General features: G+C 51.4%; 1 protein-coding gene across 1 annotated transcript in view; it reads left to right on the forward strand.

Moving 5' to 3' along the window:
• Positions 1 to 17,072, forward strand: part of LOC138165203 (cytosolic carboxypeptidase 6-like) — an 826,089-nt gene that overhangs the window by 764,985 nt on the left and 44,032 nt on the right. Inside the window, exons 7-8 of the mRNA XM_069093324.1 lie at positions 8,067 to 8,181; positions 14,696 to 14,807. Of these exons, the coding sequence (XP_068949425.1) occupies positions 8,067 to 8,181; positions 14,696 to 14,807 (227 nt within the window). The remainder of the gene's footprint in view (positions 1 to 8,066; positions 8,182 to 14,695; positions 14,808 to 17,072) is intronic.

Genomic DNA, 17,072 nt, shown 5'->3' on the forward strand with positions numbered 1-17,072 from the left:
CATATGTGTTTGTTAAACTGAATCTCTAACACGTAGAACCAGCCATTTCACATCCTTGTTTTCCTTGGCTGCCTATTTAGCAACCTGGATTATGGCCTGGGTTAGGAGTCAGGGGACGTGGGTTCAAATTCTGAGTGTCACTGACTTTCTGTGTGCCCCTGACCAAGTCTTTGGCATTCTCTGAGCCTTGGTTTCTCCCTCTGTAAAATGAAGAGGTTAGAGCTGTCGTTCAGTCATCGATGAATCAAACCCTGTCTTTGATCTCTCTGTCCTTTCTGCCTCTAGCCCTTCTCAGGCTCAGCCTGCCTCGTTGGGCACCCTTTGATCCCACACAGTCTAAAACTGTTTTAGAAAACGGCATTTGCCTCAGGACCCTGGCTCTTTGTGATCAGAGGACCAGGGCCAAGCAAAAGGTACATGACATCATCTCCATCTTAATGATAATAATAGCAGCTGACATTTATATGGTACCTACTATGTGCCAGCCACCATGCTAAGCACCGTACAGTCGTCTCATCTGGTCCTAACAACAGCCTTTGGAGAAAGGTGCTGTTATTATCCCCATTTTGCAGATGAGGAAACTGAGGCCCAGAAAGCCAATAGTGACTGACAGTCTAGGGCAAGACCCAGGCCCATGCCACGCAGCTAAAGAAACATCCTTGATATGGTCCACCACCACCACCGCCAGTCCTATCCCCACCAAGAGGATCAAGAGATTTTTTGAGACCCCTGAGTCCAAGGCCCTCACTTTAATGGAAGATGAAATTAAGGAAGAGGAGGAAGGACTGGCCCTAAGATATGCTGGTGGCAAATGGCAGAGCTGGGGTTCAAACATGGCCTCCACTGCCAAGTCTGGGCCCTTGCCATGGCCCACACTGCCCCCTGTTCCAACCCTTTGAGAGCAGGAACTGTGTGGAGGGTCAGAGTATGGCAGGCAATTGGAGCTTCCTTTCCCCAAAAAGTCCCCGATAAGATGACCTTGGGCAGCCAGCAAACGCCTCTGTCCTCGCAGCTTCCATCTGTCTGGGAGCCCAATTCCCACCCCCTACCTGTCTGGCCGGCTGTTGTGCGAATGAATGAAGTCTGGAGGGGGAGCACTTGGAGACAGCCAGAGGAAAGCAGCTGGTTCTGGGCTCCAGGACACCTTGGGGCTGTTGGGGGACAGCCAATCCCAACAGCTCCTGCTTCAGAACACTCGCTAGTCTAGGACCCCACGTGCTAGGCTGTCTTGAATCTTAGCACTAGAGGGCCTTTCAAGGTCATGTGGAGTCCTGGGCTGTCAGAGCTGGGAGGAGTCCCAGAGGATGTCTAGTCTAGACAGGGCCTCAAAGCCTAGCTCTGCCCCTTCCTCACCTCTGCGACCTTGGGCAAGGACCAACTGTCCCTCTCTGCCCCTGTTTCCTTCTCTGTTAAACAAGCTGGGAACTAGATGACTGCCAGGGTCCCTTTTAGCTCTAAAACTGTGCTCCTATGGACTGTATGATTTTACCAGTGGAGAAACTGCAGCGAAAACCCATGAAATCATAGAAACACAGAATCTCTGAAATGGAAGGGGCCTCAGATGGCCTGGAGCCCACCTTTTATCCTGTGCAGCCAGACTTCTACATCCAGTGATGGGGAGCTCACTACCTCAAAAGGCCACCTGTTTTGTAATCCAGTAGCTCCAATGGCTGGAGATCTCAACCTCATGACAAGCCTCCTTCTCTCTTCCCCCTCACTGCTTCTAGCTCTGCCTTGGCTTCTGGGATCTCAGACATAGAAAATTTAGAGATCTGGGGTCAGAGGATCTGAGTTTGAATGCTGCACCTGCACTTGGGACCTGAGTGGCCTTGGCCAAATTATTTCTTCTCTGTCTCTCATTAATTCTCTAAGCCACTCTCCACGGTTGCCATTCCAAACCTCCCATGGCCCTCCTCCCACCCCAATTCTCTTCCTATATCTCACTTAAAAGTTTGAAGTCCTTTCCCAAGAGCTCTCTCTGACATCACCCCCCACTTATCTCCTCTTTCCCTCCAGCCTCTGATGAAGGGGCAGTTCTCCTGACCAACACTAGCCACCTCCTCCAGAATATTGGCCCCTCTGTCATCTTCCCTCTCTCAATAATCTTCTCTCTCTCCCTATCTCATGTTTCCTTCCCTGATGCTTGTGAAGAAAGCGTCTATGCCTCCCCCATCCTTAGAAAAATTCTCTCAATTCATCCATTCCAGGCAGCTGTCTTTGGATATCGATCTTCCCCTCTTGGTTAAATCCCCTGAGAAGGATACCCACATTCTCTGCCTCTCGTTCCCTTCCTCTCGCTCTCTTCTAAGCTCTGGCTTCTTTCCAGTAGGAGCTGCTCTCTCCAAAGTTACCAGTGATCTCGTCACTGCCAACTGAAAGCATCTCAGAGGTCGTCTTGTCCAGCCCCCTCATTTTACAGGCGAGGAGAGTGAGGCCCAGGCATGACACATGACTTGCTTGAGGTCACATTGGTGGTGAGCAGCAGAGCCAAGATTCCAGTTCAGGTCAGTCCCAGCTGCCATCGTGCTCCCAGGGCACCTCCTTCCTTTCTCAGTCCTCACCTTTGTGGCCCTTTGATAATGTCCCTCCTCCTGGATACTCTCCTCTCTGCTGCCCAGCTCCTCCTCCATCTCCTTTACTGGACTTCTTCCTTGTCTGCCTCCCCAGGGAGTGTCCGCCAAGGTTCTGTCCTGGACCTTCTTCTCTACTCTCTCTACACTATGTCCCTTCATAACCTCATCAGCTCCCATGGCTCAATGATCATGTCTATGAAGAGGATCCCCATATCCATGTCCATATCCCATATAACCAGCCCTAACCTCTCTTAAAATAGATGTCCTGTAGCCATCTCAAGCCCCACATGTCCAAAATGGAACTCATGATCTTCCCCCCCAAACCCTCCTCTCTTATAACTCCCCCCTTTACACTGAGGGTACCACCGTCCTCTCAGTCACCTTGGCTTGCAACCTGGACGCCATCTTCAGAGCCTTGTGCCCACCCCGCATAGCCAGTCTGTTCTCAAATCTGGTAATTTTAGAATGTCCGTCATGTATGTTCCCTTCTCTCCAGCCAAACAGCCCAGTTCAGGTCCTCACCCCTTTTGACCTGGACTATTGCAATAACCTCTCAGGTGGCCCCCCCGTCTCATCTCTCCCCATTCCAAAGACTCCTCTACACAGGCCACAGTGATCTTTCCCCAGTGTAGGTGTGACCATGTCATCCTCCTCCTCCTCCCAGCCCCATTCAGTAAACTCCAGTGAGCACTGATCACCCCCAGGCTCAAATATAAAGTCCTCTGTTTGCCTTGAAGCACCCTTCACATCTCGGTGCCTCCTATCTTTCTAGTCTTCCTGTATTTTATTCCCCTCTGTGTGCTTCGGGGTCCAGCCTCACTGGTCTCTTTGCTGTTTCTCACACTCGCTTTGGCACTGGCTCTCCCCCATGCCTGGGATGCTGTCCCTTCTTCCCTCTACCTCCAGGCTTCCTAAGACTCAGCCCTAATGCTATCTTCTCTAGGAGAGCTTTCCTTGTCCTCCATCCCCACCCCAGCTGCTAGTGACCTCCTCTCAGATTGCCTTCCATCAAAACAGCATATATCTTGTATTTGCCTACTCATCAGCCCAGTTAGAATGGGAGTTCCTTGAGGTCAGGGGCCCAGCACGGGGAAAGCTCTTAATCAGTGTTTGTTGACTGGCCAACCTCACTATCCCTGCCTCTGTTTCCTCATCTCAAAACTGAGTAGCTTGGGCTGGATGTCCTCTGGGGTTCGTCTGTCTCTGAAACATTCCAGTTCTAGTCTAGCTGAAGATCCTAATTTGAAGAAGGAAATGCTGTGTTAGTGGCCAAGCCAGAGCTGGAGCCAGGGGCATATGTTGTTTGTTTGTTTATTTACTTACTTATCTATTTATTTATTTATTCATTCATTTGCTTTTTGGAGGGGGAAGGCAGGGCAATTGGGGTTAAATGACTTGCTCGAGGTCACACAGCTAGTAAGTGTTAAGTGTCTGAGACTGGATTTGAACTCAGGTCCTCCTAACTCCAGGGCCAGTGATCTATTCATTGCACCACCTAGCCACCCCACCAGGGACATACATAGCAGAAGGAAGCCAGACATTGGAGTCAGGGAACTAAGGGATGGAATCTTTGCTCTGTGACCTTCCATAAGTCACAGCCTCGCTGGGTCTATGTCTCCTTCTGCAAAATGAAACAATGGTGTCTCCATTGGCCAGGTGGGAAGGCACAAACACAGGTGCTGGGGGAGAGGGGAAGATATTCTATGAAAGGCCTGTGAATCCTCTAGGCAGACAAAGCCAGGAAAAGGTGGCAGGTGAGAGGAGAATTGGCTTGGAGAGCAGAGGGGGAAGGCCGTTGTGTTTGTATGAACAGATTCAACTGCTTAACTCCTTTGAGGATCAGGGGGAATGGTATATGTGGGTCCTACCCAAGGGAACAGGACTCCCATAATGTCGGAGGTGAGGACCGGGAGGCCACTAAGGCAGCTCCTTCCTGAGCACAAAGCCCCATGGCCACCTCCTCAGGCAGCACCTGTCACTGCTGGACAGCTCCAAGGCTTAGGACAATCTTCAAACTAAGGTTGCCTTTGTAGGAGCCGCCACCTCCTGGTGCCAAACAGAGCAGCCCTTCAGATTCTTAAAGATGGCTGTTATGGTTCCCTTGAGTCTTCTCTTCTCTAAGATAGCCATCCCTTGTTCTGTCAGCTGATCCTTGTGAGATGTGGAATGGAGGCCCTTCACCTGCTGGTGAATGTCAATGTCCTTCCTAAACTAGTGCCCAGAGCTGAACTCAGCCCTCTAGCCTGACCAGAGGACAGGACAGTGCATCTAACACTTCCTTATCCCAGGACACCTCTCTTGATTAAGTTGTCCAAGATCACTATAAATTTTTTTTTGCTTGCTTTTTTTTGGAGGGGGAAGGCAGGGCAATTGGGGTTAAGTGACTTGCCCAAGGTCACACACAGCTAGTAAGTGTTAAGTATCTGAGGCCAGTTTTGAACTCAGGTCCTCCTGACTCTAGGGCTGGTGTTCTATTCACTGCACCATCTAGCCACCCCACACTATAAATGTTTTGATTGCCTAATGATACCCTTGATTCATGCTGAGCTTGTGGTCCACTCAAGTCCTTAGATCTTTTTCAGACAAAGCACTGTCTTTGCTTTCTCTTCCCCATTGCCATCTTATACTTTGAAGTCATATTTTGAACCCATGTGTAAGACGTCACATTCACCATCATTCATCATTATCTTCAGCCCAGTGTTGCATGTTGTGCCTGACTTTTGTGTTACCTACATGCCCTTAGGGTTAGCAGATGGCCCCAGGAGTCTGAATGGGCAAGGCCAGCAGAGGAAGGAGGGAAGCTGCCCCTTGTGGATTCAGCCCATCTAGCCAGTTCCCAGAGATGTGGATGCAGAGCTTTAGGAGGCAGCTGAAGGAGCCCTAGACTTGGAGATGAGGGCCACAGTTCAGATCTTGGCTCTGCTACATACCACACGGGGCTGCCCTCTCTGGCCTCACTTTCCCTCCTTGTACAACAATGATGATGATAACAATAGCAGGAATGTCTGTAGCACTTTCAGGTTTGCAAAGTACTTTTCTTCTGTCATCTCAAGGGACCCTCACCAGCTGGGGATCTAGTGGGCCTTATCATTCCCATTTTACAGATGAGGAAATGGGGTTGTTGTGGGCATCAAGTGAGATAGTGTCTACAGAGCAGCTCCCCAACTTTAAGCCACTCTCCAAACGTCAGCTATTCTTAAGCCCAAAAAGTGCTCCCAAGGTACCCCCCGTCCCAATTTGGACAAGTTCTACTTGTCGGGAAGCTTTCCTTTCTACTGAGGTAAAGTCTGTCTGGTTCTGCCCTCTGGGGCCATGCAGAGCAATGGCTGACCCCCTTTTCTGGCCACCTTGATCTTCCCTGCACCCTTCTCCATCATCATGGGTCAGAAGCCCTCCACACACTGCCTCTCCACTGTACTGGGAGCTGAGCAAGGTTTTGGTTTGAAGAGCCTGCTTTGGGCTTCTCCGGAAACAGCAGTGTCCCATATTTCTCAACCACACACCTGGTGGGATGAGGCAGAAGGTCCTCTCTCAGGGCCAGGGCACAGTCCAGGTTACCAGTGGGAAGATGGGGGACAAAATAGTTGGAGCAGGGTAGGAAATGACCATCTCTGTTGAGGGACTATAATATAAAGGATTTAGGCTGAAGAGACTTTGGATATCTAGTGCAACTCCATCACTTTTACATATTAGGAAACTGAGGCCTGAAAGGGGCACAGCCAAGCTGGCCAGTGGGAGTGCTGGGATTTAAATCCAGGTTGCTTTCCATAACCACCAGATATAGTGGGGCTAAACAGCATGGAAGGGCTCAAGTCCTGGAGTGTGGCCACTAATTAGTGACCCTTTTGACCATGAAGGCAGGTAGAGAGTGATGATGTATGGACAGAAATCCGGATCCCTTTGGGAATCTGGCTTGGCTTGGGATTCCAGGCCTGGCCGGTCTGAGGTCAAGTACCCATTAGGAGACAACAGCCAGCATGGTATCTCTGCCTGCTGAGCCCACACCAAAGCAGATTCCCTAATTTATTTGTTGGTCTTCATCTGAAAATAAGAGTTTGCTGGTAAACAGGAAGGGTAATGATGCCAGCCGCCCTCGTTAGTGGCTAATAATTGCTTAATCTGTCCAGTAATTGACCTGGGCTCCCAGCGCGGCCTGACATCATGTTGCAGGGTGCTCAGCAAGCCAGGTCCCGTTAATGTTACCTTCGAGAGGGCTTCTGGAAGCCGAGCTCCTCCGTGCCCGAAATTTCCTCTTCACAGATGAGCAGATTAATTGGCCTGCCAATTAGGCAGCTATTAAAAGCAGGGAGAGAGGATGAAAGAAGGAAGGCAGCTGCCCAACCAGCCAGGGGGAAGGTCTGGATCTGCTGCCTAACATGCAGCCGGACAGCTGGACAGAGAGATGCTACTGACCCCAGCCAAAACCCCAGAGAAGCGGAGAGAAAGAAAGCATTGGTAGAATCCCAGAATCCCAGAGAAGGAAAGACTCTCATAGATCTCCAGTCCAACCCATACCTGAAGAAAAACCTTTATTCTTCCTCCACATGACAGCCCCACCTCCAGTCCTCTCTTCTGGAGGCTCAAGGTGCCCAGTTCTTTGGAGCTGATCCTCACAGGACATGGACCCCGGGCCCTCCCTATCCTGGCTGCCCTCCTCTGGACTCTTCATCTTGTCAGTGTTCTTCCTACGTGGTAGCACCCAGAGGAGAGCATAGTGCCCCAGACATGGCCTTACCAGGACCAAGGACAGAGGGACTCACCTCCTTATGGATTGTTAAGTCTCCCTTAACACAATCCAGGGATGTACTGACTTTTCAGCTGTCCTATAGACCTGCTGACCCATCTCTGACTTTCCTCAATAGCAGGCCACTAAAACTTTTTCACCCAGGGAAGGGGTCCCAGTGCCTTATGGGACCACCAACAGAGATCATAGATTGGCAAAGCTAATTCACCCTAGAGGCCAGTTACCCAATCTGCATCTTCCAGAGGAAACTGAGATGCTGGGTGGGGGGAGAGGCTTGCTCTTGCTCAGGAAGTGACAGAGACAGGAATAGAACCCAGGGCTCCTGACTCTTAGCCTGACAAAGTGAAGAAATCATCCCCTTTTTGGTGAGGTAGCATCAAGATCCGACTTCTATAGAAAGAGTAGGTGGCTACCTGTACACTCCAGGGTCACCAGAAAACCTCTAGCACCAACCACCCTGCCAAATCCCTCTCTTTCCCTGCTGGCTGATGTCTCCAAATGTGCCCTCAGACGCTTCCTAGCTGTGTGACCCTGGGCAAGTCACTTTACCTCTTTCTGCCTCGGTTTTATCAACTAGACAAAGGAGATAACAGCTTCTACCTCTTAGGGTTGCAATGTTGTTTTGTACCAGAATAGATGCTCCATTCCTGGAATTGGTGCCCTCTCCAACATGGCTCCCAGTGGGGATGGCCACAGTGTTGGCTAGGCAGGGAACACTTTTAACTCTGTCCCTTTGTTCCTCTTCCCAGGGATCATTGACTTCCTTGTGAGCCACCACCCAATTGCCCGAGTCCTGCGGGACCACCTCGTCTTCAAGATTGCACCCATGTTGAACCCTGATGGAGTCTACTTGGGAAATTACAGGTAAGGGATGCCCCACTGGAAAGCCCATGGATGGGAGCTTTAGGGAGGCAGGAAGAGGGAATAAAAGCATCCTAAAGCACAAGCTTTGGGCCAGCCATGACCCCAGGGCATGGTCAGCACCAGTGTTGGCTGAGAGTAGCTTCAGGGCCCCACAAACCAAGTATTTCTCCTTCAAGTTATAGGTGAGTAAACTGAGGTTCAGATAAAGGAAATATCCTTCGTGTCCTGGCCAAGCTGGGATTAGGACCCCACCCCTCACCTCCACACTCGCTCAGCTACTTTAAGCCTCAGATCGGAAAAGTTCCCAGATACTCCTCTCAGTGGTGCGAGGTTGGGTGCCATGGAATGAGCCCTGGACTGACTCTAGATTTGATTCCCAGCTCCACTGCTCCTGAGCTGGATAATGCTAAGCGAGTCCCACCTTCTCTGGTACTCATTTCTCTCCATAGAATGAGGCTCCTGGGGTAGATGACCTCTGAGGTCCCTTCCGTGTTGAAATCTATGACCCTAGGTGCATTTCATGTTGACCAACAGACTGACCTTCCATAGCAGAGCTCAGGATCATCCCACCTCTCAGGAGACAAGGAGGGCATTACAAACTCAGACTTCAGGGCCTTTGCCCCCTGCAGTGGGACAGTGCATGGATTTGGTTGGGCAGCCATATGGGGGCATCTTATTTTGGTCTCCTCCTCTTTAAATCTAACCATTCCTTCAAGCCCCATCTTCATCTCATATTCTCTGCATACCTCCTGTGTCCAGCAGGCTGGGTTTGGTTCTGGGAATACATTAAGGGATGTCAGCTCCCCTGTACTATTGGAGGTGAGGGTGGTTCTGGTGTCCCTGGTATGTGCCTCACCATGTATGTTCACTGATCATGTTTCTTCCCTCCATGTGTGCTCCATAGACACGAGTCCTCCCTGCATATGCACCCTTCCTCTTGGATGCCATGGTAACCCATGCGAGAGTATCCCCCATGTGCACATGGCAGAAGGAACAGAGTTCATTTTATTTATTATGCTGTTTGATTAAAAGAGGCACTGGGGTATAGTAGACAGAGAGCTGACCTCAGAGTCATGAATACCTGGGTTCGAGTCTTACCCACGCCACATACTGGGTGCAGGATTCTGAGCAAGCATTTATGCTTTCAGTGCTCTGGATATCTCTCTAAAACAATAATTGGCAGTGAAAGTGGTTAGAGGGAGTTTCTTTATCCAGGATTTCTTTGGATTAATGAAATCGTAGGTCTAATTCCAACTTGTAAATGTCTTTTGTTGGAATGAATGTGGTCTCTGTCTGTTCAGTAAAAGAACAGTCATCGATGGGGGCTCATGAGCTATGGTTTTGAGCAGGTGCTAACACACAGAGTGCTTCAGACCTGGAGTCATTATTCTGGATCACTTCCACAGGAGAGGAGGTGAGCAAGGGCCTTTGGTGTTTGTGGCTTTCTGCCGTGCTATAAGAGAAGCCCAGGATCTGGACTCTGAGGACCAGTGCTCCTCACTACCTGAGTGACCTTTAGAAAATCACTTACCCTCCAGCCTTCATAGAGTTGTGGATTTGGGACTAGAATGAATGTCAGAGGTCATCTTGGAGTCTGCTTGGGAAAAACCCCTCATTTTATGGATGGAGAAACCGAGTCCTAGGGCCTTAAAGTGTCTTCCTCAACATATGAAGAGGCAGAGCTCATATTCAAACCCTAGTCTCCTGACTCCAGATCCAGCCATCTTTCCACAGCATCTATATACCTATACCCTGTGATACTAGGTAGGGGGTGAATCCTAGGAGGCAGGCAGTGCTTGGTTGGGGGGGGGTAGACTTCATCAAAAGCACAGGACCTGTGGGATGACCTTGGTGAGAAACGCCTATTGGAAAGGGGAGTTGTAGACAAATGTAATTCCCCAAACACTCTAACAGGTCTGGGACCTTTCTCCTCCACGCTGGCCCTGCTACTTTAAGCCTTAGATCGGAAAAGTTCCCAGATACTCCTCTCAGTGGTGCGAGGTTGGGTGCAAGGGAATGAGCCCTGGACTGTCCTGTTTGCGGTCTTTTGACAACCCGTGGATTTCATGGAACCCAGCAACCACCCAAATATAACCTCAGATGAATATAGTCAGCGAAAGAGGTTGGTCTCTGAGCACTCCCTCCTCTGAGTATTACCTCTTAGACCTGAAAGTGGCTGCACTCTCTGCCAACGCCTTTGACTCAATGAAAGGCAAAAAACCCCAACAGCCCAATGAGGAGAGCTGTCCAAAAGTGGGAGGCCCAGTCCTGGCAGGTAGTGAGTCCCCCACCCCTAATGGTCTTCCAGCAGGATGACTCCCTCTCAGGGCGTTCTGGGCGAGATGGCCCTGGGGTGCCCTCCAGCCCTGAAAGCCCAGGTTCCCCTGCGCTTCTTTTCTCTGCCCCTTCTGTTGCCGCCCCGCTTTCTAGCCAGTTTTCTGGCAGATGAGAAATTCTGCAGCCTTGAGATCTCTTTGGGGGCCTGGCTCCTTTTATGATGACAGAGAGGCAATTACTATGGTAATGCTTCACTGCAGCCTCCCCCCTCCCCAAGCGGGGTTTGGTGGGAGGGGGCGGGGAGGGGAGCTATTGCAGGGAAGGACTCCGGCCCCATCTCTATGGTAACAAAAGGTAATTGTCGTTAAATTCCAGTTAGGCAGTGGCAGCAGGAGGCCCTACCTGGCAATTATCGATTTGTTATGCCCAGAAACATAAATAAGACCAATAAATGAATTCCAAGGTCCAGGGCTGTTTACTTATCCCAGGCTCCATGGAGTACACATGACAAACACCTAATTAAGAAGAGAGATCCAGCAAAGTCATTTATCTTGTCATCTTGAGATAGAGAGCCCCGTTTGTACAGGGAGGGTGGCTGATGTCAGATGTGCGTGCTCTGAATAAAATCTGGGGACGGTACGGCCGGAAAGCTGCTGCACTGGGACCAGGGTGCAGCTGTGTGACCTTGGACCAGTCACCTCCCCTCTGGGGACTCTCTTGGGCCCTACAAAAATTATCTTTAGGGCCCCTCCCGCTTCTGATGTTCCCTGTTCTAAGACCTTAGAATTATGGTCATAGGGCTTGAATTCAAAGCCCTGCTCCACTGTTTACTAGACAAGTCACTTCACCTGGCTGGGCCTCAGTTTCCTCAATTGAATAAGGAGTTTTATCTAGGTGATCTCTATGGTTTACCATCCCGTGTTCCTGACATCCCATGTTGTCTTCTAAGACCCCTCCCACTCTGAACCTGACATTTTCACATTCTTACGTCTCCTCCAGTTCTGACATGTTCTAAGCTCTATCCTGGCTCCCCGCAAGACGCCTGAGGACCAGAACCACATTCTGGGCAGAGAGACTTTAGTTCCTTATGTGATGGCCTCTGCCACCCCTCCCGCCACTCCAGTATCCTGCCAGTCCAGATGGGGCTGCAAACAGTCAGACATGACTCAAGTGACAGAACAGCATGTTCTCTGTTAGGCAGCTAGGGGCGCTGTAGTGCACAGAGTGCTGGGTCTGGAGTCAAGAACACCCATCCTCCTGAGTTCAAATCTGGACTCATTCACTTACTAGCTGTGTGACCCTGGGCAAGTCACTTAACTCCGTTTGCCTCAGTTTTCTCATCTGTTGAATGAGCTGGAGAAGGAAATGGCTCGGCCAAAACCACTCCACAATCTTTGCCAAGAAAACCCCAAATGGAGTCGTGGAGAGCTGAACACGACTGAAAATGAAGCAAAAACCACTCTACAAGTTCCTCTAAGACAACACTCCCACCTCCATGCCTTTGCCCCAGAATCAGGCCCTCTGCTAAGTGCTGGGGATACAAAGGCAAAGATGTGACCCCTTCCCCCAAGGGACTCCCAGTCTAATGGGATGTAGACCCAACCCTGGCCGGGACTGGGGGAGCTGGGAAGGTGCAGGGGCTCAGGGCCAGCCCTGGGCTGCAGGTGCACTTCTCCTCACTCACTGCCCTCCCTGGAGATAGACACCGAGAAAGGTGACCAGGCTTCCAGGGCCAGCTCTGACGCTAATTCCAGGGAGGAACCCCTCTCTGGGTCTGTTTCCTCTTCTGTAAAATGGGGCATTTGGGCTAGGTGGCCTCTGAGGGCCTGTGACAGGAACGGCCTTCATAGTTGGAGATCTTTTCAAAGGAAACTAAGCCTCCCCTGGTTTGGTGCGTTGGCCGGGCTTGGGCTGGGGAGTGCTTGGAAGCCATTTCCGGACATCCCAGGGCTCACAGTCTATCCTCCCAGCCCAATGTCATTAGGAGATGATTGCCTCAATATGGGGAGAGACTGCATGGAGCCAGCCACAAGGGCTTGCCCAGTTTCCATTTGTGACAAATGGAAGAGATTCATGCAATGACTCAGTCTGTGATGAGGAGAGGAGAGGCCCAGGGCCCGGGTCAGGGCTTGGCCCGGGGCTGGGGTCGGGGAGATTTTATTTCCCTTCTGATTCTCTCATGAATGAGAAGAAACTGATCACAGTGGATGGAAAAGACAGAAACCTGGGACCAAGAGCCCCTTCCCTCCTAGAGATAGTAATAGAGGTGTGGTCTGACATGGCACCTAGCTCTGGGGAAAGCAGGCTTCAGTGAGCACAGAGGAGGGATACTCAGGGTCCCAGGGCTTCTAAGCCCCTTCCCAATGATCAGTCCATGGTCTTAGCTTTCTTCCAGGTCTCACAGTCTATGTTTATTGATCCTCTGGTAGGTGAAAAAAGAGAGACATAGATGGGAAGTGACTGGCCCAAGGTCACCCAGCATGCTAGCAAGAGAGACAAGATTAGAAGCTGGTTCTTAGCCTTCCCACAAGTCTGCACCTTGTGGCAGGAGCCAGCCCTTGGCCCCTTCCTCTTGGGATGACTCGTCTCCGGTTCTCTGTGTGTCCTCTATAACTGGAGCCAGGTTTCTCTGAGGGCTGGAAGTCTAATCAAGAAACTAACCCACGAGAGCTCTCGGCCAAAACCAATTATTTAAATCACCTTCGTGTTGAGACTCCCAGAAAAGAGCCCAGATGGCCAGCCTGCGTGTGGAGGCGGCTTCTGCCCCCACGGTGGAAGTGTGCAGCTTCTTCTAGGCGGACGGGTGCGGGGCTGGGGAAGCAGCTGAGTCTGTGGGAGAAATGGAGGCCCCTGGGTGGGGGTAGCCAGGGCCTGTGAGCACACAGGAGAGAATCCGGAGCTTCAGCAGACCCTGCCTGGATCCCTCCCTCGCCTAGACTGAGCTCTGGTTCACCTGGTACCGTGCCCAGAGCTGGGGAGGAGGTGGAGGAGGTGGTGATGGGGGGGGGGGGGGCTCAGGTATTGATGGGTATAATTTCAGGCTGTGCCACAGTGGAAAGGCCAGGACTGGTCGACCAGAGAGCTGGTTTCCAGTTCCAACTCCACACTAACTTCCTAGCCTTGGCTGAACAGAGTACTTCCTCTCCTTAAGCCTCACTATCCTCCTTTGTAAAATAAGAAGATTGGATTAGGTTATCTATAAGTACCCCCCCCACACACCCAGTTCTGATATTCCATGTTCTAAGGTCTGTCTGGCTCTGACATTCCCAGTTCTAAGGCCCCCTCCAGCCCTGACATTTCTTTGTTCTAGATTCTAAGGCCCTCCCAGTTCTGCCATTCCATATTCTAAGGTACCTCCCTGCTTTGACATTCTCTCTTGTAAGGTCCCTCTGGCTCTGACGTTCCCAGTTCTAGGGTTCCTCCCAGCTCTGACATTTCTCTGTTCTAGCTTCTAAGGTCCTCCCTCCACTTCTTGTCCCCCTCTGCCATTCCATAGTCTAAGGCCCTCTCAGCTCTGACATTCCAGATGAGGAACCTGAAGCAGATAGGGTTCAGTGACTTGCCCAGGGTCACACAGCTATTAAATGTCAGGCTGGATTTGAACTCAGGAAGGTGAGTCTTCCTGCCTCCAGGCCTGGTGCTCTATCCACTGTACCACCTAGCTGCCCCCAATCCCTGCCCTCACAATTAGAATGTGGGGACCATAGGAACCAGGCCACTTCTCCAAAGGCTTTGGGGATGACCCCCACGTGCCAGCAGGAAGTTGTGCTGCTCCTCAGTGGTCCTTGTATTATCCCTATTTGGTGCCTGCTGGAACTCCCTGGCAGAGTGTCTCCTCCTGGGGGGCAGGTGATTTTTGTCTCTGTGTCCCTAGTACTGCGCACAGTGACTAATTGAATTGGAGCGAGCTGAGTTGAACTGAACTGAACTGAAAGTCTAGGCTTCTTGCCTCTTGTTTTAGTGGGGTTTTTCTGGTCCTTCCTATCATGAGAGAGCCCAGAACTTGGCATCAGAAGACCCAGGGCCTACCCCTGCTTCCACCACTTATTAGTGACCTCATTAGAGGCCTTGGACAAGTCCTTTCTGGCTCTGTGCCTCAGTTTCCCCTTGTCTCCCTCCCAGGGTTGCCCTGGGACAGCAGGGTAAAGCTCTGGCTGTCCCTCCTGGGCTGCCCCTCTGTGCCCCACTGACTTTTCTCCCAAGCCCTGCCTGACTGCTGCTCATGGCTCTTTTCCAGGTGTTCCCTGATGGGGTTTGACCTGAATCGACACTGGCTGGATCCCTCCCCATGGGCCCACCCGACTCTGTACGGGGTGAAGCAGCTTATTATCCAGATGCACAGTGACCCGGTGAGTGATGACCCCACATAGCTATGCTCCTTCTGCCTCGGGGTGAGATGGGGGCTGAGACTAGATGGTAGCCCTTGGGACAAACCCAGCCAGGAATTCTGGCCAGCACTAAGGCAAATTCAACTGAGGAGGGAGGAGAGAGGTCAGTGGGAGGCCTCAGATCTCATGGCCCCACAGACAGAGGCCTGAGATGCTGGGGAGGGATCAAGGTAGGGCCAGACCTGGGAGATCTCAACTAGGCATAGGTCAGCACAGACAGGAAGCGCCAAGCTCAGCTGTTTCTACGTAGTCTGTTTCTGCAGACCAAGCCCTGGTTGCCCGGCTCTCATTACAACTCTATTTTGGGACATCCCACCAGGGATGGAGCCCAGAGAAACATGTACTTGTTGCCTCTGTCCCTGAAGAGCTGCACTGGGACTGGCATGCTGGTGGCTCTGAGATGTGGGCCTTGGAGGCTGGTGGGGAAGCAGGGGTGGCCTCTCCACTGAGGGAACACTGTAGCTTTTCCCACCCACTTGGAGGCTGCCTTCAGCCAGGGTGTCTGGGACCGGGGTAACACAGCCATCACTTCTCTGCCCAAGACACTATTCATGTCTTGTCCTGCCAGTTTGACCTAGGGCCAGGGCCTAAGGAGAGGAAGGTGTTCAAAGGCTTCAGAGGGCATAGGACCTGCAGGCCCCATTCAGGGCACACCTTCCAGGGACACGTTGGCTAAGGGTGCAGGGACTGCTTCTTAGCAGCGCCACATCCCCTTATCCTATAAACTCAGTCTCTCAGATACTAAATCATTTACTTAAGACCAACCCCCACCTCACAGAGGAGAGTGTCCGTGCCTGGGGTTGGCAGAGCTAAAACAGGTGAGACCGATGCAAGTTCACCCTAAAACCGAGGGTGAGATGTAAGCAGTGAGGTGAGCAGGGGGCGGGAATCATGGGAAGGGAACTATGAATGAGAGGCCTAGGGTCCAGCTGTGACACCCGCTCATTGAGGGACCATTGTTGTTCCAGGGAGTGAGACCATGGAGAATTCTGAGGATGCAGTGCTCCTGGGCATCTAGGGGGTGCAGTAGATAGAACACTGGGCCTGGAGTCAGGAGGACTTGAGTTCAAATCCAGCCTTAGATACTTCCTACCTGTGTGACCCTAGTCAGGTCACTTGTCCCTGTTTGCCTCAGTTTCCTCATCTGTAAAATGAGCTAGAGAAGGAAACGGAAAACCCCTCCAGTATCTTTGCCAAGAAAACCCCCAATGGGGTCACAAGTGAAAATGACTAAACAGCAACAAAGTGATTCACCCAGTCAGTCAGTCAGTCAGTCAACAAGCCTACAACACCTACTATGTGCCAGGCCCTTGGTCAAGGATGGGGGATACAAAGAAAGCAGAAATGGTCCCGGCCCTGAAGGAGCTCCCAGTCTAAGGGGGAGATAAAGGGCCAACAATCCTGTCCAAACCAGATGCTTGTTACAGAGTGAATGGGGGGGATGGGAAGGCCTCCCTCTTGGCCATCTTCCTTCTTCTTTGTTGAAACGTGACTTGGATGAAGAATCTCCAGGTGTTCTCTAAGTGCACCTGGGAGGTCATTCAGGAGAGGGAGCTAGGAGGGGAAATGTCTTGTCCAAGGTCATACAGAATCTTATTGGCAACAAGGGGCCAAGAGCCCCAGGATCTAGACCCCCAGGCTTTTCTCCCCTGCCTTCCCCAAACCCAGGGAGCTTCAGGCTTTGCTCCAGAGCCCCAGTGACAGACCTCAAAGGGAGGGTCTGTATTATGCAGCCCTGCCTCCCGCCTCCCTGGTCCCCTCAGCCCCAGCAACTCCCCCAGGGATCTTCTAGGAAATCTAAGGTCCAAGTGGGGCTTCCCACTCGCCTTCCTCATAAAGGCCAGTGCCCCAAGCAGCTGGAATGAGTAGTGTCCTTCTCCTGGGAGCAAAATAACCAGCTTTCAGAGCCACCTGGAGTTACTTTGAAATGAGGAGGAGGAAGAGGGGAGAGAGAGAGAGAGAGAGAGAGAGAGAGAGAGAGAGAGAGAGAGAGAGAGAGAGAGAGAGAGAGAGAGAGAGAGACAGAGAGAGAGAGACAGAGAGAGAGAGAGAGAGAGAGAGAGAGAGAGAGAGAGAGAGAGAGAGAGAGAGAGAGAGAGAGAGAGGGAGAGAGAGAGAGAGAGAGAGAGAGAGAGAGAGAGAGAGAGAGAGAGAGAGAGAGAGAGAGAGAGAGAGAGAGAGAACGAGAGAGAGACAGAGACAGAGAGACAGAGACAGAGAGAGAGA

Source organism: Petaurus breviceps, unplaced genomic scaffold (genome assembly GCF_028583685.1).
Source record: "Petaurus breviceps papuanus isolate PSGF00001 unplaced genomic scaffold, PetGlider_PUasm1.0 208, whole genome shotgun sequence".
Lineage (NCBI taxonomy): Eukaryota > Metazoa > Chordata > Mammalia > Diprotodontia > Petauridae > Petaurus > Petaurus breviceps.